Consider the following 22,696-nt stretch of genomic DNA (forward strand, 5'->3'; position numbering starts at 1 on the left):
AGATTTAAAATACATTAAAAAGACGAGAAGCCAAAGGGTGGGTTGTTTTTAATTTTTTTTTATTAAATTCTTTCTTTTAGGTTACAAAAAATATGGGCATTCTCTCCTTTTTCAGGTTGTAGAGCCTATTCTACAGATCAGTTACATTTGATGAGAGACATTACGTAAGGCTGCCATATTTCAAAAAGTGAAAATCCAGACGCAAAAGTTCAGCTTTTTAAAATATATACAAAGTTGCTCAGCTTTTTTGGCAAAATCGCAAAAAAAACCAACAAAACGGTTTTTGAGCTATTTTTGAGGGAAATAGGCAAAAGTGACACTGCCAATGGGGATTGCCATATGTCACGATTTCCCCAGATGTTTTGCCGTTTTCCGACCTGACGCAGCTTCCAACTGCAGTATTCTCTGTATGTCCGTGAAATTCTGGATGTATGGCAACCACCATTATATACAGTATAAGGTTGCAGGGGGGCAGAAGAGAGGAAGTGGTGGTAAACAAGAGGCCAGAGTTGAGTGACGTGAGTTACATCATGGATGCAAAAGCTTAAGGCTAGAAAGTCGGAAAGAGAGACGGACAGACAGGCCTGATTTCCTTTTAGGGTGTTAATGCTGTGAACCACTCCATTGTAGGCTCGGGTTGTATATATGTGTAAATAAACCATGTACCACAAAGGCAGCACCGTCTCTGCTGTACAGGCAGCGACCATTTCTCGTGAAAGTTCTGTTGTCAGCCCAACATAAGCATGCCCTGTTCTGCCCCCCTTATGCCCTCTTCCAGGTCTAAAAGGACCTGCACGTCGGCGATTGCATGTCGGTTGAATGCACCTTAAAATGTTCACCTGTATCTCGTTCCAAAAAGAAACACAAACCTTGAGTTAGTGCCGGGAACCCCTGCAATCTCACACCACTTGCAGATTGGGGGTGGGATACAACACTATGTTCCACCCATCTTTCACCATGTGGTCCAAGCATTATATACATACAGCTCAGTATAAGTAACTGTTAAACAGGATGCATAGTCTAATCTCATCTTTATGTCTTGATCTGGTGGTGTCATGTATGACCCATATACAGTGGTGCCTCGCAAGACGGAATTAATTCGTTCCGCAAGTTTTTTCTTCTTGCGAGTTTTTCGTCTTGCGAAGCACGGTTTCCCATAAGAATGCATTGAAAATCAATTAATGCGTTCCTATGGAAACCGCTTGCCAGGCTGGCGGTGCGGAGAAGGGCTTTTCTCCGCACCGCAAGCCTTCAGGACAGGTACGGGAACAGAGGGGAAGGGGCGCAGCGCTTCTCCTCTGTTCCCGGGGCTTGCGGTGGGAGGAGGGTTTTTCCTCCCCACCGCCAACATTCAGAACAGCATTCTGAATGTTGGCGGTGGGAAGGAAAACCCTCCTCCCACCGCAAGTCTTCAGGACAGCCATCCGAAGGCTGGCTCGGGGGGGGGGGAAGGGCTTTTCTCCCCACCGCCAGCCTTCGGAGGAGGTCCGAGGACAGTGGGGAAGACGCGCTGTGCTTCCCCGCTGTCCCGGAGATTTCCCTATGGGCTTTCGTCTTGCGAAGGAAGCCCATAGGGAAATTCGTTTTGCGAAGTGCCTCCAAAACGGAAAACCCTTTCGTCTAGCGGGTTTTCCGTCTTGCGAGGCGTTCGTCTTGCGGGGCACCACTGTATAGGGGCCAACACAAAGAAGGCCCCCTCACACATTCCTGCTTATAGAGCTTCATAAGGCAGCAAAGCTTCCAGCAGGACCTCCCCTCCAGATCGTAACATCTCGACAGGTTTATATGGGTTCCTCTCTTTTAACCCACTCACCCAGCAGGATGGAAAAAGTAATGGCTGCAAAGCCAAGTGGCGTTCTGGGCTTCTTAGAGGAATCTGGCTGACTGTTGACTGAAACGGATACTAGTGATTTTGACACTAGATAGATGACCCTTTAATCTGCTAGCAGAGCTGTTCTTGCATTCAGAATGCAAGTTTGCTTTAGATGAGGTGAGGTATTCTGCAAGTTCTTTATTTCCAATGGTTCTGATAGAGACAGTGATGGTTTAGTTGCTTTCTGTTTAAAGAGAGAAACACCAGGCAGATAATGGATGATTAATTATTAGGTTCCCTGTACAACAGCACCAAAGCAATGAGTAGATACAAATTTTTGGAATGCCACCAATGCCCTGGTGCATGATGCATATTAACAGAACATTCAAGGCCAATTGCCAGGAGGTTTTGGAATACAGTACTTAAAATTCTTGCTCTTTCCAGTGTGCTTTTTTGCTCAGTTGCAGAGTAAGGCCTGTGTACTTGCTCTGTGTTACACTCTCCTAGTTTTGTGTTGTGGTGATACAAGTTAGGTATTATAGCCTGCCCTAACTCATAGCTCATAGAGTGGAGAACAAGTTAAAAATGGAGAGCTTTTTGATCACTAAATAATATGCATCCAATTAAAAACATGGTTCTAGCCATTTCAGATAATAGGAAGAAAATAAGAGCACACAACTGGAAGGAATGCTAGGTCTCAAAATAACCAGCCCATTTCCAGCTCCAGCATGTTGGTTAGGGGGGATTTCATTGGTCCTCCCCCACCCATGCCTTCCTTTCTCAGGCACTATGACAAATCTAAACTTAGGGCACCTAGGCAAAAGCTGGTCGGGTATTAAGCAGGAGATTTTGGGTGTCTTAAGAGGCTTTCTGGTTCCCCTTTGCACCAAGTCTAGCACATCAGCCCCAAATCCCCTGCTGTCCCTTTAACACCTATTTTTAACTTGTCCCATCTTGATGTCTCCTAGAGCTTGTGGGGCCTGAATTACAGGGCATACGATGTCAGGGGCATTTATTTTTGGGTTGCTGGGAAGGGAGACACGGATCTCTAGCTAGGGTGGAGGGGCATAAGAAGTCTGGGAAATACTGGCACAGCTTTTATCTCTCTCACTTGACTCTCCCTGTTCCACAAATGAGTCTGTTGCAACATCAAGCATGATGGATAAGCAGAATTAGCATGGGGATAACATTGCAGATCCACCAAGACTTCCTGGCTGGCACATTTCGGTTTGCTTCTTGGCCTTAAAGTGCAGGGCCTCCCACATGTTTGTTAGGCCCCAGAGCTCTGTACCAGGAGCTGAGTCAGGTTGTGACCTTGCAGAGCACCCAGAAACAGTTGGAACAGCTCTGACACTGGTACCAGCAGGGTACATGGTCTGCATCCGTAAATTCCACCAGAAATGGTGAAGGATAGTTGGGGGAAAATACTTGTGGGGGGAGAGAATAACAAGGTTTTTTTCTTTACAACATAGAAACATTAGAAATGGGCTCATTGTGAGAGAAGATGCTAATTGTATCATAGAATAATAAAATAGGGTTGTTCACTTTAAGCTGCTGCTTGCTTGACACATTTCCTGCTTCCACATTAGAAAGTTGATTTTTCATACTGTTCCTAATCCCAAATAATATAGTCACCTTTCTTTGTTATCATGGGGTCATTGGCTTCTTTTTTCAACTTATTTTTTGCTAGCTGAAGGCAGATATCGGGGGGGGGGGGAGAAAAAGATAATGAGGGCTCAGCATTGCAGTTTCCATTTATGGGCAGATTTGAAGTGACCTGAATAGAAACTGCAGAACCTGTGCCCTATTCATATAACAAACATTACCATTCCATGTGCTGAGATTCCTAATGCATTTTTTGTGTTTGACATATAAGGTCCAGTTTAAATGGGCAGTGCATAGAAGTTAAACTCCAAAAATTCCTCAAAGTGTAAAACAGAATTTCTGTGTCTTGCATGTGTGGAGCTGAAAGTGTAAAAACAAAAATGCATTTACAAATGGCATACTTACTAGTAAAGACATTATCCGCCCCTCCTGGGTACCCGGGAATTAGCTTTCTAACATGAGGACTGCGCTGTAAGGAAATAGGTACCTATGGCATGAGCAACCTTACTTACATGAGTAAGTTTGGGGTGGGACTTACCAGGCAGTCATCCTTTGATGATGCTGAGACCCTAAAATACTTCAGCTGCTCTGCCTGAAACCTTGATTTGTCCTGGGATTTCCTTAGTGTAATGGAAGCCTTGAACATCTGTGTTTCTGCAGTGAAGGAATGTGAGCCCTTGGGCACAAGAGGCCTGCAAGTTAGCTGGGGATATGGTCAATGGGGCAAGTGGTCAGCGCAGCACCTGTGCCAGCTTGTTCTGTTTGTAGCATGAGTTGCTCATGTCCTCCAGCCTGGTCTTGCACAATAGTTTCTTAGAAGTGCCTGAGCTTGGAAGCAAAAAGATCTGCATGATTGGGTGGCGGCGGTGGAGGAGTGGGCAGAAGGTAATGGCTTCTATCCTTGGGTGTAATCCATATTTCTCTGTGGCTTCACAGCCTCTGCTTGTCTAGCAGGGATTGTTCTTACTCTCCTGATGAAAAGGCCGAAGCTGTGTAGTATCAGTAAAGAATAGATTATGCCCAAGGCTGGATGTGATTAAGTGTGGCTGTTGTGGTGCCTAGCTGGAAAAAGGCATGCTATGCCCTCCATGCTGCTGGTTGACCTTTTCTGCAGAGGTGCAGAAAGTGACACAGCCCTGCCCTGTGATGAAAGAGTTGAGATAAGTGCTAAAAAAAGCCTGCAATCCATAGCCTTGCTGAACTTCACTAGTAAAGCCTATTGAGTACCCCTGTACCAACCAAGTAATGGTGTAAGGTGGCAGAGAGGCAGGCTTATCTGGTAAATTGGCTGTGGGAGGCACCATCTCCCAGAATATTCTTCCTCACAAGCCCTAATGCAGTGAACAGCAGATGTGCAAAAGCATCTGAATCCAGATAATCGGGTGGGAGCAGTAGGTTTAGTGCCCTACTTGTGTGATTTCTAGAAACATTTAGTCCAGTAGAGCTGCTCCTCTGTTCTGTTGCTGTTCAGGCATCTAAATGGCTACTTGCTTTCTAACCTGTGCACATGCTTTCCATGCAGAAGGCCCCGGATTAATCTCAGATATTCCTAGGTGGGGCTTAGAAATTCCTCAGCCTGAAGAGTTGATGGCAGTCAGTGGACCAATGGTGTAACATGGAATAAGACAGCTTCCTGTGTTCCAGTGAGGCTTCTTCTAATACGAAGGGTTGCTTCTCAGAGGCCTATCACAATAATAAATAAATTGTTGTTGTTGTTGTTGTTTAGTCATGTCTGACTCTTTGTGACCCGATGGACCAGAGCACGCCAGGCACTTCTGTCTTCCACTGTCTCCTGCAGTTTGGTCAAACTCATGCTGGTAGCTTCGAGAACACCATCCAACCATCTCGTCCTCTGTCGTCCCCTTCTCCTTGTGCCCTCCATCTTTCCCAGCATCAAGGTCTTTTCCAGGGAGTCTTCTCTTCTCATGAGGTGGTCGAAGTATTGGAGCCTGAGCTTCAGAATCTGTCCTTCCAGTGAGCACTCATGGCTAATTTCCTTCAGAATGGAGAGGTTTGATCTTCTTGCAGTCCATGGGACTCTCCAGAGTCTCCTCCAGCACCAGAATTCAAAAGGATCAATTTTTCGGCCATCAGCCTTCTTTATGGTCCAGCTCTCACTTCCATACATCAAACCTATATTGTCACTACACCACCTGTGTGCAGTGAAATTAAACGAGCCCCCCCCCCCCCATTCACTCAGTCTTGTTCGTGCTCTGTGTGCTTGTCATTTAGACCCATTATGGTGGTATCATCTGCAAACTTTATAACTGCAGTGGATGGATCAGAGGAAATGTAGTCATATGTATACAACGAGTACAGGTAGGGATTCAGCGCGCATGCCTGGGGGGTGCCAGTGCTGAGCTTCAGAGAGGTAACTGGCCCAATTTTCACTATTTGTGTGCGATCCCTCAGAAAGTCTTTAATCCAATCGCAGATGGTAGGGGAAAGGTCCAGGTCCATCAGCTTTTTAATAAGAATGCTTGTGTACTGATGTCTAATGCTAGCAGATCTACAGTGGTGCCCCGCAAGACGAATGCCTCGCAAGACAAAAAACTCGCTAGACGAAAGGTTTTTTCATTCGCGATTTGCCTCGCAAGACGAATTCCCCTATGCGCTTGCTTCGCAAGACGAAAACGTCTTGCGACTTTGTTAAGCCGTTTAAACCGTGCTTCGCAAGAAGAAAAATTCGTTAGACGGCAAAAATTGCGGAACGAATTAATTTCGTCTTGCGGGGCACCACTGTATTTGGAAGGGCATATTCAGTTATGGGCTGTTAAAGAAAACAAGGCACACGTGTTCCCTGCAAGATCTGTATTTTTCCTTGTTTCCTTAAATGAGGGTGGAGGTCTTTCTACTCAATGCAATCTTTGACAATCTTCTGGCAGCAGATCTTATTAGAGATGAGAATGTACCATTGCTTCCAGTTTGGATGGATGGCTTGAGCTGAAAACAGCAGGATGAGTTTTGGGGAAATTGTGTATTGGAATTTTTTTGTCCTGCAGATTATAATAATTCGCTTTGCCTTAGCCACTGTGCAAAGCTGGAAGGTAAAAGGCTCACTTCTCAATAGTGCAGACCTGTCCACCCAAATTGGTGGCTGTAGTACAACCCAAATTGCAGCCCACAGCTGATATCTGAGGAGGTTGAGCTTATGGCTTCCTCCAGTGGCCAGACCCTTGCTTAACGCTGCCTCGCATGGTCGACCTACCTTTCCCTCCTGCTCTGGAAATGCCCTGGAAACCGGACCCTTCCAGAGGGGGATTCCCTACAAGGGCCTCCAGCACACCACAGCTCCCCTGTGAATGTGTTTCTCTGGCTCCAGCTGCCTCCCCAGCTCCTGCTAATGAAATGGCCGTTGTCACTCTCTTGGAGAATGAGGGGCTGAGGGAGCAGTGGGCTAGCATTGGAGCCAACCATTTCTGAAATGTGATTCCTGCTCCTCCTGCTTGGCAGCTCAACTTGTTGGGTCGTGTGGGCGAAAAGAACGTCAATGACGCACTTCAATATTTTTTTTAAGTTGTTAGTGTTGACAGAAACTTGATCCTGATTAAGGGGGATAAGAAGGGATCTAATTCCAGCCAGGCTTTGGAGCTCTCTCAACTCTCCTTTGGGGCTGTCACTTTCTTCCCTCCATCCATTCCTCCTCTGGGGCATTTTGATCTCTTGTACCAACTTTTCCCTAATCTTGGAGACCACCTTAGTCTTGTCGCGGGACCCTTTCTGCCCTGCCTCTTAGCCGGTCCGTGCTTGGAGACCTCTTGTCTACATTTCAATGTGGCAGCTTTCCATGCCTTGGCAAGGGAAGGCCAAGGGTTATAAATTAGGGTGGCACCTGCTAATGGTGCTGTAATTTATATCTGGGCACCCTTCCCGCATGTGAGTGTAGCCAGCTTTTCTAAAAGCACATAAACCAGCAGTAATCCTGCCCTAGGCCTCAGCTGACTGAAGAGGCCATGCATGCAAAGTCTTCCTTTGGATAAACTTGAAGCCGTTTGGCTTAGCAAAAGCCAGTTGCTTTTGTGGAAGGTTGCTAATAAGGTGGGGCAACATGGCACGGATGGATGTACTGGATATGTTAATGCATGTTCGCAAAACCTAGGATGCTGCATAAAAATATGCGCCAGGTTTATGATTCTAGGAAGCCCTGCCCCTTAACATGGAAGTTGCCCTTGTAGTTGTAGAAAGGGTGCTCTGCCCAAGCGCAACGTTAACCCATTAAACCAGCCCATCTGCAGCAAGGCCACAACTATGGAGCAATCTGAGTAACTTGAGTTTCAGGGCCCCTTTCTTGGCTTGCTTTGCACCAGGTGTGGTCTGAAAAACATCTCAAGTTCCTAGGCTAGAAAATCCTGTCCTTTTCTTGGCTCCTTGATTCTGTCTCCGCTGACACCTATAATCCCCTTTGCTCCTTCTAACTCAAGCTGAGTCTCTTCCTGCAGTATCATTCTCTGGGTGATCTTAGTACATTGCAATCAATTAAGCTTTGGGAAGGCCCTCAAAATGTTGCAATGTTGGATGTGAGGCCAGAAGCAACCATGGCGGGGTCAATTGTGAGGCCAGGCTGGTTCTTTTAAGTCTGTAGAAACAGGTTTTGCGGAATGTGGCTTGCTGAAAGCACAAATGGCTCCTTAAACCAGGGTTACAGGCGCCAAAATGGAATGTCAATAGTTGCCATTTTGGGGCCAGATTGCTTGAAAGTCATATTTTTCAATACAACACTTGGGTTCCTGAAGTTTGTTCTGATTGTGCAGATAAAATATCATGGATAGAATTCTACAGGATCCCCAAGCATTCACCACCAGATGGTAGAGATGTCAGGTGCCATCCTGGCACCTGGGCATCTTCACTTGGTCTTAAGTGGCCAGTAGCGTGGTGCCAAAATGTGCCTGGTGAATTTTAAACGCTGGCTGAAGGTCAGGATGAGCACCTGTGTTTCTTCTCTAAAGTGATGAATTCCTTGTTGCGCAATGTTGAGGCTTAACCTTCTTTCTTGGTCTTCTATCTTGCATTGCTTTGGGTTGTAGTGTCCTCTAGCTGATAGTCATTGTACCTAGACCTGGGATGGTTGCAAGGTTGCAGTCCCAGTTCAACCTTGGGTCATTGGTTAGATTTAAACATGGGTGGCTTGTGACTGTAGCTTTCAATCTATAAAAGCAGAAATAGACTGACCATCCATAGCTTTGAGAGGCTGAAAAAGATAGCATTTGTAAGTTACTCGCCATGCTAATAGTGCTGTATATTTCTTGATTCTCAGGGGTTTGCTCCAAGATTGCTGGAAAAAGGCTTTGCTCCAGCAAAATGTCTGAGGAACGGTATTCCTTTGATGTCCCCAATGAATACATTGACTTTAAGAACATTAAAGATGGTGAAACAACTGGCATTGATGCCTGGTTTGGTGAGTATCTGCATATTCTGCCAAGTTGGGATGAAAAACTGGTCCTGGTGAGCAGGGGGTTGTCACTTTTTTGGCTAGGGGATTTCACAGGCTTGAGGAGGTGTTTGTTAGCATAAACTGTGGTGTACAGCCAGTATAGGATGCTGTAAGACTCCAACCCCCATCATCCACAGACTGCATGGCCCAGAGGTCAAGGATGGCGGGAGCTGTAGTCCAACATCTGGAGGGCTGCAGACATCTTACACTCATTGTACAGGAAGTGATGAAACAGCACTAGAAAACCAACCCTCTACTCTCTCTGCCACCGTTGTATCAAAAGGAGCATGGAAGAGGGCTGCCTATATTGTCAACAACTTTCTTCCACGTGCAGGTGTTGGGCAAAGCAACCCACAACTGCTGAGGAGACCCTTGTTGGACTTGGCAATGGTTAAAGATGCATAGGGTTGTCTGAAAGAGAAGAGGGGCCAGCTAGGGGCTATATGAGCTGAGAGAAGCAACGTAAGAGAGAGGAAAGGCCAACATATAATATGCTGTAGGCTACCCCAAGTTGGGATGGCTTAATATTCCAAGAGCCCTTAAATGCACCACACTTGTCCTTCTGCTTGGTTGGAAGCAGATCAGAATAAAGCGAATTGCCTGGCCCTCCTGAATTCTTTTAAGGTGATGAAATACAAAGCTTTGGAGAACAGAGATTATTGCCAGTGCTGTCAGCCAAACAGAGTTACCAGTATTGGCACACTGATTTCTGGACAGATAGACATAATCAGGGACTTGCTTGAGTTCATCTTGGAAACCTTTCCACACTGTCATGCCCTCATGTTTTTGATGGAAGTGCTAGGATGCAGACCAGTATTAAGGATGATGGAGGACCGCATGTGATCTGGGAGATCATCATCTGATCTTTATTAATCTGTATGTGAGCAAGAGCAAGAGCTTTTTCCAAAAAACAGGAATCTACAAATGCTTTCAGAGTGGTGCCAAGGTGGGTGGGTGTTTAACTGTTTTCCCCTAGCCTAAGTTTGTCCTGCCTCAGAAGCTATAATTAGCCCTGCAGGGACCCTTTGCAGAGTAAATGACTTCTCTTCACTTGTTTTATGTTTACAAAAACATGTAGAGAGATCCAGTTGTGATCTTCTGTCTCGAATGTGGCTTTTGTGATTCCACACATCTTCCTCTCTGTAGTGGAAGGATGTGACGTACCAAAAACCTCTTGAGAGATCTGCAGTTGCTTCCTTGAACACTCACTTCCCAAATGCTGTGAACCTGCAATATGTTCTAACAATGCACACGGGATCTGCAGCGTCCAAGTTTTTTGTTGTGCTGCGATATGTTTTCAGCCAACTTTAGGAAAGGGGGCGGGAAACAGTAGCCTCAAGCTTCTACCACACTACATCTGATGATTTTGAGCTTTGAGAATTTTGAGTCAAGGTGGGAGAAGATTAATCTATCCTCTTGTCAAAAGCTGGACTAGCATACTCGACTGCTCTTGAGTCTAACTGGCACTTTTTCTCTCTAAAATGTGGGTAAGGAGCAGGGGACCTGAGGTCTTCTCTGTGTTTGCCTGGCCCTCAGACTGGGAGAGGAAGGGCCATAAGGGCCACAGCTGGCAGTGGAGATGGCAGTTAGCCTACCAAGCAGCACTGGGAGGTACATTGAATTTAACCAGGTGATTGTTGGTTCTTCCAGATCTCAGAGCTGGTCTTCTGAGCACTCCAAGTTCAGATATGCCAGCCAGTCATCTGAGAACTCCAAGTTTAGACATGCCAGCCGGCATCCTGCAGAAATCCTCAGCATCAAGGGCTAACATTCCACGTGCCATTGTCTCTCCAATGGTGAAATCCAGTAAGTTGTTCAGCTCAGGACAGCAAGTTCTTGTAAACTTACAACGGTAATAGAAAGGTATATGGACCTAGTCCAGTGATGGCCTGTGAACTTGCTCATGTGAGCTTGGCTTTCTCTGGCAGTGTCAAGACCTGAATGCTTGACACACAAATGTTCATCTGATTATTCCTGCCTAAGGGTTGAACCTTACACTTGTCCCTATTGAAATTCTTTTTGTTGGTTTTGGCCCTGTTCTCCAATCTGTTAAGACTGCCTTGAATCTGGACTCTTATTTTCTGCAGCATTAGCTACCCTTCCCAGTTTGGTGTCATCTGCAGATTTGATGAGCGTCCCCTCAATTCCTCCATCCAAGTCCTTTATAAAGATGTTGAACAGTGCCAGGCTCAGGACAGAATCCTGTGAGTGCAGTACCCAACGTGTCACTTTTTTCCAGGATGTTGAGGAACCATTAGTGAGTACTCTTTGGGTTCTGTCAGTCAACCAGCAGAATTCATTGCAGTCCACTCGGCTTTTCACCATTCCAAATAATTTGATACTAGCTACAAACAAGGCTACAGTGGTACCTCGTAAAACGAATGCCTCGCAAGACGGAAAACTCGCAAAATGAAAGGGTTTTTGTTTTTTTGAGTTGCTTCGCAAGACGATTTTCCCTATGGCCTTGCTTCGCAAGACGGAAACGTCTTGCAAGTTTGTTTCCTTTTTCTTAAAACCGTTAATACAGTTGCGACTTGACTTCGAGGAGCAACTCATAGCACGCGGTGTGGTAGCCTTTTTTGAGGTTTTTGAAGACTTTGGTGATTTTTGAAGCTTTTCCAAAACTTTTCCGACACCGTGCTTCGCAAGACGAAAAAAACCGCAAGACGAAAAAACTCGCGGAACGAATTAATTTCGTCTTGTGAGGCACCACTGTACCGCCTTAACTTGCCACTGACTCAGGATACCTTCTAAGTAAATTAAAAAGCACAAGTCCTAATTCAGGTCTCAGTGGGGCTAAGCTAAGGTTTACGTATCCCTCTGAGGGTGCTTTATTGGCCATGCTGGATGCATCAAGCTGTGGAGCTGTGGAAGGATAACGCAGGGTCCCAAATATAGAGTGGAAAGATGAACTACAACCTCAAATACACAAGCAAGCTGTTTACTGCTGAAGCTAGCAAAAGATCTATTTCCTGCTCATTTGTTTTTCTTCTGTGCTGATAGTTCAAAGCTGTGAAGTTTTTAAAGCTCCTTCCCTCACAACCTCACTTGCCGATGACAGGCTCAAGCCTCTGTGCATCTGTTGGTAGTATCCTGTCCTGTAGCAGGCTTTTCCTGGGGGGTGTCGGAAGGAGCACTGTAAGGTTTTTATGGATAGCTATTGGGGTCTTTTTGTGAATGTTGTATAAGCTATCAGCTGGCTTTGAGCCCTTGGAGAGGAAGAAGGGGCATATAAATTTTGAGGAATATATTTATAGCTTGTGTTTCTTATTTGCCTTAGCTGAGAATCACAATGAAAATGAGATGGGACTGGCTAACAGGGTGCCACCAAATGTGGTTGGATCCATGGCACAGTGGCGCAGTGCATCAAATGAGGCAGTAGCTGCCCCTGCAAGGGCCCCAGGAAGGTAAGCATTCTAATCTCCAAGTGGGTCAACTTTCCCCTGGGACTTGGTGTTGACACAGCTTGTAAGACCATGGTTACCTAACATCTTGATCCTCCCACAAGTGCTTCTCTCTATTTTCTCAAGAAATGGCCTGCTGAGCTTTTCCAGCTGGCCTAGGACTCTCCTTCTCCTTTGGTTGCTCTTAAGCTCCCCTTGCCCAGGAGAGGCTGCGTGCGGCTAAGCCAGAAGCCAGGACAGCCAGCGGGATTGCAGGGCAGCCCTTCTCCCTCCTCGGGAAAAGCCCCCAAGAGCTGCACGCACGCTCCACATGGCTCTTTAAAGGGAGCGCTGAGCAGAGCCTCCCGCCTGCATTCACTCCATAAGATGCACACACATTTCCCCTTACTTTTTAGGAGGGGGAAACTGCGTCTTATAGAGCGAAAAATATGGTATATTGTGATCTAATTCTGAAATCAGGTTGTCCTTGAGAACATGACAAACGGTCTCAACATAAACGAGCAAGTGTGTTTTGTGGGCTTGCATCTTTCCAGGATCTAGTACTAAAAGCTTGAGGAGGGATGCCAGCCAGATTTCCTCCCAATAACTGTCAAAAGTCATCATGGGAGGGAGGATCTGGATCAGTGGTTGAGGAGGGAAGACGGATTAGATGCCTTCTTGTGAAAAGATGCTTCAATTTCTCAGCAGATGCTCTACATAAATGAGTCTGTTATCAGCATGACCATGTTCGAAATGCTGCATAAAACAATACTTGCCCAAATCCAAATGGATAAAATATTGCATGTTGCAAACATGGGGAAATTGGGGTACCTGGAGCTATTTCCTGGATGACTGCTTCTGGTGCCTCCAACTGCAGCCTCCGTACCCCAAGCAGACTATGTTCTAAGTGCAAGAGCACATGATGCTCATCCCATGTAAAATATGCAAGAGCCATAATTTGAATGCCCTACTAATCCCCCCTTTTTTCCTCTTTGTTTTGGAATGGCTCCATATTATAGCAGTAGCTGAAACTTGTAAGCTTTGAGGCTGTGTCTCTTCATCTCATTCCACCCTGTTCCTTTACAGCCATCTGGCTTTTCCCTTTTCCTCCCCTGTAGGGTGTCAAAGCAGCTCTTGGAACGGCAGAAGAGTGCTCAGCGCAAGTGCGCTGCCAAAATGCATGCCAAGAGATGTGCCGCCTTGGCCACCAATGAACAGCTGCCGCCACCTGTAAAGAAACAGTAAGTGTAGGCCTGGTGGGTTGAGCAAGGGGAGGCACAAAGGAATGGCTTGCTATGGTGTTTGAATTGGCTGGTGGTCACGGTGCCATCTTATTTCAAGCCCTCTTCAAGTGCCAAGAAAGTTTTATCCAACAAAGTTGTCCGCAATAATTTCCTCCAGTACAATGGGACAACCTCTCCCTGTGCCCCCCCCATCTGTTCCATGGGTTCACCCAACTTTCTGCAACAGATTTGGCAGGCACAAGGAGAGGAAGTCTTGTTGCACAGGTGGAAACTGGTGTGGTAACCAGATGACTTCATTGGATACAACCCCAAACTTGGGGTGTTTAAGAGATGTCTGAACTGAGCCCAAATCCACCAGGAACTTGCCCTGCACAGGCCTCATTGATGCAAAGAAAGCCGTACAAAAATGTTGGCTTCATGTTTGGACTTTATTATTATTTTTAAACGTGTATACCATCCTTCATCTATAGATAGCTGGGTGGTTCACAACATAAAAATACAATATAAAAATAGGAAGTACAGACAAGAACAAAAAAAATCACACAAACCAATAATCTTCCCTCCCACAAACACATCTAAAAGGTATAAGATGTTAATCAGTTCAAAGCCCGGTTGAAGGGGATCATTATTTTTGCCTGGCGTCTAAAGGTGTATAACGAAGGTGCCAGTCGAAGCTCCCTTGGGATAGCATTCCACAATGCTCTGATCTGTGTTGTGATTTTGCCCAAGCATCAGGTGTTGTGATGGGCACAGAATGTGAGTCCCTTGGAATCTTGCCTTTTCCTGTTATTTTAAAAGCCAGTGTGGGGTAATCGGTGGCCCTCCAGGTGTTACTGGGCTATGGCTCCCTTCACTCCTGACCATCGGCCAGACCAGCTGCAGCTGATGGGAATTGGAATCCCAACAACCTCTGGAGGGTCACAGATTCCCCACCTCTGATTTAAAGGAACTTTCTAAGCTGTGCAGGGGTCAGAAGTAGTAGGCCTGAGGCTGAGGACCTTCAGCAGCTGCAGCCTTGTGCACTGCTCCCTTTTCTGAAAGGAATCTGTGTCTTTTTATTTTCCAGGAAACGGATTTCATCCAAGGGCAAGTCCACTGAGGACCTGGAGGTAGAGAAAATGCAGCAGCTGCAGCAAGAGGTGGCTGAGCTGCGCAGGAAGAACGAGGACTCCCTCAAAGTGGCCATTGCTGGACCGGGTGAGCTTGAACGTAACTTACAAAGATTCCTCCCCTCCCACCCCAGCCAACCTACCCCAGTCAACCTATTGCACTAATAAAGTGTGTGCTTTTCTTTAGTGTTTGAATTTGGATTGCGGCTCACCAAAGAATTATTTTAAAATTAATGCTTTACAGTTACTTACCTCCAGCCTTTTCCTTCAATGTATGTATTCTCAGGACAGCTTACCAATAAGTGGTACAGTCATACAGCAAACATGATCCGTGCGGGAGGCATGTTTGCAACCCGCAGCGCTGCGTCTGTGCATGTGCGTGACTTGCTTTTGCGCATGCACGTGATGTCATTTTGCGCGAGCACCAAAACCCAGAAGTAACCCGTTCCAGTACTTCCGGGTTCAGCGCGGTCCGCAACCTAAAAACGCACAGCCCGCAGCGTTCGTAACCCGAGTTATGACTATCTCGGTTTACGAACTTATCCATTCCTGAAGTCCGTTCTTAAACCAAATCCGTTCTTAAACTGAGGCGCACTTTCCCTAATGAGGCCTCCCGCCGCCAGTGCCCTTCCACCATTCGGCTTCCATTCGTAGACTGAGGCAAAGTTCACAGTTTTGCGGAGTTCATAAACCAAATAGTTCGTAAACAGGGCTATTTGTAAACCGAGGTACCACTGTAATATAAAATAAAATCTGGAACCAGCAACATTGGGTATAGGGGGTGGAGGGCGTTTCAGCTTCATCAATATTTTTTGGCCCTCCAGGCAAACACCGGACAGTATCACATGAAGTGTCACATGACAGCAGCCCCCTCAATGTGGGGGCAAGTCGGCGCCCCTGTCTGGAACTGTTATACTGGGTAAAATAGGACGTTTCCAGCAGCGTAAAAACACTAGAGGAGTTAAAGTTAAAAACAGCACAACATCATAGCCTTAGGAGATAGAAAGGCTGTTGGTGTCATAAAAAGGGGCTGGCAAACCTCAGGCCAGGGGCTGAAGGTGGTCCTTAGAATTGCCAGATCCCTCACTGGTCCCATTTCACACCCAGGGTTTTGTTTTGTTTTTTGCCTGGCTGGAATGTGTCCTTTAACTCTGCTCATGACTCCTGTTTGTGTGAATGGAGGATACAAAGAGTGTGTTGTAGAAACTAGCTGCCTATGAAATTTACGTTTGTTGCTGTGCCCACTTGTCCTTGTACTGTGGTCTCTGAAAGGGTATTTGGCCCTTAGTGTGAAAGGGGTGTCTCTCACCTGCCGCAGAAGGCTTTCCCCTGGGGAAAGGACCCCACAACTGGGATGCCAGAACTGAGGTCATCTCCAGTTTCACCCATTTTATCTCAGATGGCAGTCAGGAAGGAAGGTTTCTAAAAAGTATTTTCCTGGTGTACAAGCAGGCTGGCATGGGACTTGCTCTTTTCCCCCTCCCCACTGGACCCTTCTGCTGGCACATTGGCCTTGGGCAAAACAACCTTGTGTGTGGCTATCCTTAACGTGATTGTGCCACGTGATTGTAGTTTGTCTGCAGCTGAATGTTCTGAAATACATTATTCCTAGGAGCTTTCTCACGACTATAGTCGTTCACTTCCTAATGCAGGTGTTAGTCCCAGCCTTGAAAGGCCTTGCTGGGCACAGGTAATCTCTGTCTGCCAGGCAGGCATCTGGCACCGTGGGCCACTGGCAGCACTTCTTAAGCTGTAACTTGGAGGGGCTACCAAAAGTTGTGTATTGAGTGCTTCTTTGTCATCTGTCCTGAACCTGCTTCCAACTGGATTCATTGGACACTTCCAAATTCTAGTGTTATGGGAAACCTCTCTGCGAACTGAGTGAAAAGGGAGTCGCTTTACAGGCCTCTCAAGTTGCTCTACTCCCCCCACCCTTGGGTGGCTTTTCTCGTCGTCGTCATGGCTTATTTATAGAAGCACCTAAGCCATGCTAGCCACCGTAAATGCATAAAATGCATGGTCCGCTCCTGCCTTTCAGTCTAACAATCTAGATATAAACACAAAGCAAAAAGGGAATTAATTCTCAAAAGTCCCAATATTTCTTGGGACTAGCCACCTTGGAAGGACTATCTTCTACCTCCACTGCCAGAGGCAGCATCCCTCTGAATACCAGTTGCTTGGAATTGCAAGTGAGAAGACTTGTTTCACTCAGGGCCTGCTTTTGAGCTTCCCGTTGAAGCACCTGGCTATACTCACTTTGAGAGCAGGAAGCTGGGCTAGGTGGAGCTGTGCTCTGATCCAACAGGGCTGCTCTTATGGAATGTGATTAAGAGCTCACACTGCATTGTGATGGCCATTGGCTATAAACTGTGAAACCCACTGACTGATTAAGCTTCTTAATCACTTTAGTTAGCCTTTGTGCCATAAAGTCTGCAGAGGTCTTGGCGACTCCCTAAGTGAAAACAGTAGACAAACTGCTTGGCTGTGACTCTACAAGATGGGCTTTCACAAATTCTTTCCATGTCCCACTGAGCTCTCACTGGTTCATGTGAATCTGCATGGGTGGTACCTAGAGCAGATTATATGTATGCGAGTGTGGCAATTTATCTTGATGTGGATGGAAAATGAATGCACCAACTTAATTGGCATACCATACTCCTGCCTAGTGGAGCAAGTGGGAGGCACAACCCATTTGAGGATTCCCTCCATCCCCTGCAGAAAATGAACCTTCATAGTATGCCCAATATTTCATTTATCTTGATTGGATGGAATGTGAGTACATCATATTGAGTTGTTCCAGCTGCCATGTCCTTGACATTGGAATGCTTCTTATTAAATCTCATCCCCCACTTTCTCCCCACCAGGGCAAACTGTCAAGAAGATGGTGACCCATGTCACCAAGCCAGTAGATTTCCACTTCCGCACAGATGAAAGGATTAAACAGCATGGTGAAAATCAGCCTGCCACAGAGTATAAGGAGGTGGATTTCAAAGCTGCTCTGAGGAGGCACCCACCATCTCCGGTGAGAGCAACGAGAATCAAGAAATGTGACTTCTGGCTAGAGAGCCTTCAACTGCCTGTTGTTGCACCTCTTGGGGTGTAAAGATTTGCAGACAAAAAGATTTGCAAGAAATAAATTCTATATAGGGCAAGAAGAAGTAGGTGCCAATTAAAAAAGAATAGAGGCAGATTATTTTGGAGTCTTTTGCTGGGGCCTCGTGTTACCTTGAAACAGGCTGCTAATCATCATCATCATCATTATCATAAATTTATTATTTATACTCCACCCATCTGGTTGAGTTTCTCCAGCCACTCTGGGCGGCTCCCAATCGAGTGTTAAAAACAATATAGCATACAACATTTTCTCATGTATGTAGCCTACTTTGTGGGGTTAATCTCTGCTTAGATGAGACCCTCTAACCATTCTATAGTGCCCTTTCCTTATGGTATGTTAAAGAGGCTTCAACTTTAGCCTCTTTCAGAACAATACACCTGTAAACTTGTACTTCAGCATTGCTTCTTTTAAAAAGGAATGGGCCTTCAAAATGTATATATGCAGATTTCATCCACTGCTGAAATGAAAAATTATTTATTCAGTTCACAGGTAAACTCCCAAATGTTCTTTTGAGGAGGTGTGGAGACCATGCACTGCACTAAGAGCTTTAGAATGAGATAGACTTGCAGGCCAAGTAAATTTTGTCAGCAGCTGGTGGGCTAGTGCCCAAGGTGCATCCTGCCTTGAGAACATTCTGCTAACAAACCAGCCCTGTCTCCTTACAGATCCAAGCGTCTAAGGGTATGACAGTCCCGAAACCCTTCAACCTGTCCCAAAGCAACAAAAGGAAGTTTGATGAAGTTTCCACAGAATTTGTATCAATGGCCCAGCAGGTTAGAAACTTCCAGCAACGCACCCCACCACGTTACCACCTGAGGAGCAGGAAGACCGAGGAAGGTAAGGCTGCAAGTGGCTTGGCCAGGAACCCCTTTGTGACAGTGGGAAGACCACTGTGAGCACAGTCCCTCTGAACTTGGTGACATTAATCAGGTGCAATTATTTATGTCTTGGAGACTGCTAAACAGCGGTGCCTCTTCTTTCCTGCTAAGAGGAGTAAAGATAGGTTGGCTATTTTTCAAGTGTGCAGTTCTAGGGGGACTAGACAGTCAGAGATACAGTGGTGCCTCGCAAGACGAAAAGAATCCGTTCCGCGTGTCTCTTCGTCTAGCGGTTTTTCGTCTTGCAAAGCAACCCTATTAGCGGTTTAGCGGCTATTAAAGGCTTAGCGGCTAAAAGGCTATTAGCGGCTTAGAAAAGGGGGGGGAGCGGAAAAAATCGCAAGACTCGCAAGACGTTTCCGTCTTGCGAAGCAAGCCCATAGGGAAATTCATCTTGCGAAGCGCATCGAAAAACGGAAAACCCTTTCGTCTAGCGGGTTTTTCGTCTTGCGAGGCATTCGTCTTGCGGGCACCGCTGTAGGAGGTTGAAGTTGGAATTGAGACTTTTGCTTAATTTTCCTAAGAAAATTCAGTTACTTCCACTAGAGTGCATTCTGTTAAGATCAGAATTTAGGTTTGTGTCGTTGTGTTCCCCTCTCTCTTTTTATTTGAAGCGTTTGGGGAAGGACACAAGGCTTAAACTTGGAAAAATGTAAAATGGGAACTGTGGATGGCACAAGCAAGGGTTGAATATATCAGGACTAACATCAGCCTCACTTTCCATACTTTCCTGTTTTTCCCCCCCAAGGCAATAAGACTTCATATTTGCAATTATGAGAGTTGGCTAAATGCACCTCTTACTTTTTTTAAAGATAACTTGGTAAGCTGTGCTTTTGTTTATGGTCATTTCCCCCCCCCCCCCGTTCTTGCAGGCATAAGCCAAACAAAGCCACTTAAGGCCAAGGTAACCAACCCCAAAACTCCCCGCCTTGAAACCAAGACCCGCCAGAGACCTGTCAAATGCAAGAGCACTGCTGAGTTAGAGGCTGAGGAGATTGAGAAGCTTCAACAGTAAGTGCAACTCTTTGCCCAAATGACGCCTCTCTGAACTGAATAGAGTTCAGGGCTCCTGGTGGTGTCCTTGGTGTAGGATCCAGCCAGTGAGCCAGAATTGTGTGAGTGCTTCTCTCTGCATGGATTTCATGATCATCTTGGTATCTGAATAAGCTGCATGCACACGAAAGCTTATACCAAGAACAAACTTAGTTGGTCTCTAAGGTGCTACTGGACACTTTTTAAAAAAAATATTATATCTTCAGGCTTGTATGTCCTGCAGTCCAGTGGGGGTAAGGGAAAGTAGTCAGAGCCCCTTGAGGGTATGAATATACTTGGGGAGACATGTTGGGTGAGACTGCAGCAAGACCCCCAACCCCAAGGGCTTCCTTGATTAGAGGCTGGTTTGTGCACTTGCCTGTATCTATTCCATGGCAGATCTTCCAACTGAGATTGTGTCATCTACAAACTGGGAAGGACTGCCTCTGGAAGAAGGCCCATACCTTAGTGCTTGAGAACAGGTTTGGCCTGTAGGTGCCAGGTTTAATTTATAGCCTCTCCAGCTAAGGATGCCCAGTAATAGAGCTTTGAGAGACTCTGGAGAGCTGCTGCAAGTAAGCATCGCCCATGACTCATAGAATTGTGGAGTTGTAGGGACCCCAAGGGTCATCTAGTCAAACCCTCTGCAATGCAGGAATCTCAACTAAAGCATCCCTGACAGATGGCCATCCAACTTTAAAATCTCCAATGAAGGAGAGTCCACCATGTTGCACTGCTTAACAGCTTTACTGTTCTTGTGATGTTTAGTTGGAATCTCCTTTCTTTTAATTGGAATCCATTGGTACAAGTCCTACCCTCCAGAGCAGAAGCAAACAAGCTTGCTACACCTCCCATGTGATAGCCGTTTAGATATTTGTAGGTGGCTTATCTTATCTCCTCTTTCCCAGGCTAAACATACCCAGCGCCCTTGATGATCTTGGTCATGGTCCTCTACACCCATTCCAACTTATCAATATCTTAAATTCTGGTGCCCAGAACTGGACATAGTATTCCAGGTGTGTCTGACCAAGACTGAATAGAGCAGTACTATTACTTCCCTTGACCTGGACTCTTTACTTCTGCTGATGCAGCCTAGAATAGCATTAGGTTTTTTGTTTTTTCTGCTGCATCACACTGTTGGCTCTTGTTAAGCTTGTGGTTTGCTAAGACCCCTCAATCATTCTCATATGTACTACTGGCAAGCCATCTTATATTGGACTCAATGGGCCAGCGGTTTGACTTAGGATAGAGCAGCTTTGTACACTCACATGAATGGGTATGTTAAATCTGGTCAGCCTCCCTTCTGAGTGGGAGAAGGCATTAGCACTACCCTGTCTGCTCATCAGACAGGAGGAGCCTTGTGGGTTAGTTCAAAACTTCTGCAGCCAGAAATGTCAAATTGCAGGCACACGGCCATGGCTTTGAAGTGTCACAGGAATGGGCTAACCTCAGGCAACTTCAGTTGTCTCTACTCAGCCCATGGCATGGAGTAATTTCGACTCCACATTGGAGTCTCACCGTTTGCTTCATCGTCTGGCAGGTACAGGTTCAAAGCTCAAGAGCTCAACCCCCGGATCCTGGAGGGAACACCAGTCTTGCCCAAGAAGCCTCCAGTGAAGGAGCCCACCAAGCCAGTTGGCTTTGATTTGGAAATAGAGAAGCGCATTCAAGAACGGGAGAGCAAGAAGAAGCACCAGGAGGAGGAACACTTCCAGTTCCATTCGAGGCCGTGTCCGACTAAGATCCTGGAGGATGTGGTGGTAATCTTTGCAGCTTGTGTTTTTCAACCTCAAAGGAAAATGGGCTGAAGTTGGTAGTAAGATGGTCTGAATCTATGATTGATTATCTGCATTCCGCCAGGCCCTCCATTTTGCCTTTTGGATGCCAAGAGCTTCAATCCTTTGTCTGGCTTCAAGTCCTCTTGCTCTAGTCTACTGCTTGCTGCTCATACATTTTCACCTATGGACCTTCAGCCTCTTTGCTTGGCTGCTGTGCTCACTGCCTCCTTTTACCCCACATCCATCAGAAACACTCTCACCTTCATCCCTAACCAGATGCTTTCCAGCTCCTGTCATAGAGGAGATGCACCTTTTGGGACTCAGTGGCTGCATCCACAGTTGGCTCCCCAACTTAGGGTTTCCTGCCAGTGGGGAGGGGGCGCAAAGTTGGTGCACAAATGGACTCTCACAATCAGGAGCAGGCAGATATCCAGTCTCCCCGATCCATGCAGCATGGAGGGTGTGTGTGAAGGTTTATTGCCTCTTGCTGGAAGCTGTCCATCCAGCACCGCAATGGGAAGGAAGGTACTTTTGCTCACCTCCTGGAAAGGTTGAGCAGCTCTGAGCACTCTGGATACAGGAAGGAGCACTCCTTGTTTCCCTAGCGCTCTGACCTGCTAGCAGTGGCAGCATGCAAGAGGGAGAAGAGGTGTCTTTCCAAGGCGAGCAAAATAAAATTAGTCCAGGGGACAGGGAGGCCACTGAAAATGATTTTAACATTAACAGAACTCTCTCCTGGTTAAGACTTGAGTGAGCAAAGATGAGGGTTTTGTGCAGGGCACACAGAGCCCTATGTAAGCCCTATGTATTTAAGGGCAGAACTGATCATCAGATGGCACTGCTGTGTTTCCACCAGGTTGATTTGTCCCAATGCAAAATGTAGAAGGGGAATTTGTTTTAACACTACTCCATGTTTCCTGACTCACCGGTAGTACAACTTGCTGTTTTGTTCCTGCAGGGTGTTCCTGAGAAAAAACTGCTCCCTCCCACAGTTCCACAGTCCCCAGCATTTGCTCTGAAGAACAGAGTTGGCATCCTGGCTAAAGAGGAGAAAGTGAAGGTGATTCTTTTTCTGTAGTGCGTGGTAGTTGGGGACCCTAGTGTTGCTTCACTGCTGTAGCCAGCCAGGGCCTGACACAGGGGTTAGGGTTCAAATGAGCCGCTCAGCCCTTCTCAGTGAGTGTTTTGCCTGCAACCAGGCAGTTCTGGGCCATCAGCTGACACAACTGGATGGTAAATATCCTAGCAGCTGGGTGATTTTTTAAGAGTCCCTTTTTGAACTGGTTCCTGGATTTGCCGTTCTGCCCT

General features: G+C 46.3%; 1 protein-coding gene across 3 annotated transcripts in view; it reads left to right on the plus strand.

Annotated features, from left to right (window-relative positions):
- Positions 1-22,696, plus strand: part of TPX2 (TPX2 microtubule nucleation factor) — a 29,474-nt gene that overhangs the window by 760 nt on the left and 6,018 nt on the right. For all 3 annotated transcript variants that reach the window (XM_082226011.1, XM_082226010.1, XM_082226012.1), the window contains exons 2-11: positions 8,673-8,813; positions 10,500-10,655; positions 12,130-12,256; positions 13,351-13,473; positions 14,543-14,673; positions 17,450-17,607; positions 18,366-18,537; positions 19,451-19,589; positions 21,151-21,370; positions 22,347-22,448. In XM_082226011.1, coding sequence (XP_082082137.1) covers positions 8,717-8,813; positions 10,500-10,655; positions 12,130-12,256; positions 13,351-13,473; positions 14,543-14,673; positions 17,450-17,607; positions 18,366-18,537; positions 19,451-19,589; positions 21,151-21,370; positions 22,347-22,448 — 1,425 coding nt within the window. In that variant the 5' untranslated portion in view covers positions 8,673-8,716. The remainder of the gene's footprint in view (positions 1-8,672; positions 8,814-10,499; positions 10,656-12,129; positions 12,257-13,350; positions 13,474-14,542; positions 14,674-17,449; positions 17,608-18,365; positions 18,538-19,450; positions 19,590-21,150; positions 21,371-22,346; positions 22,449-22,696) is intronic.

This window comes from Podarcis vaucheri (assembly GCF_965113315.1).
Source record: "Podarcis vaucheri genome assembly, chromosome: 6".
Classification (NCBI taxonomy): domain Eukaryota; kingdom Metazoa; phylum Chordata; class Lepidosauria; order Squamata; family Lacertidae; genus Podarcis; species Podarcis vaucheri.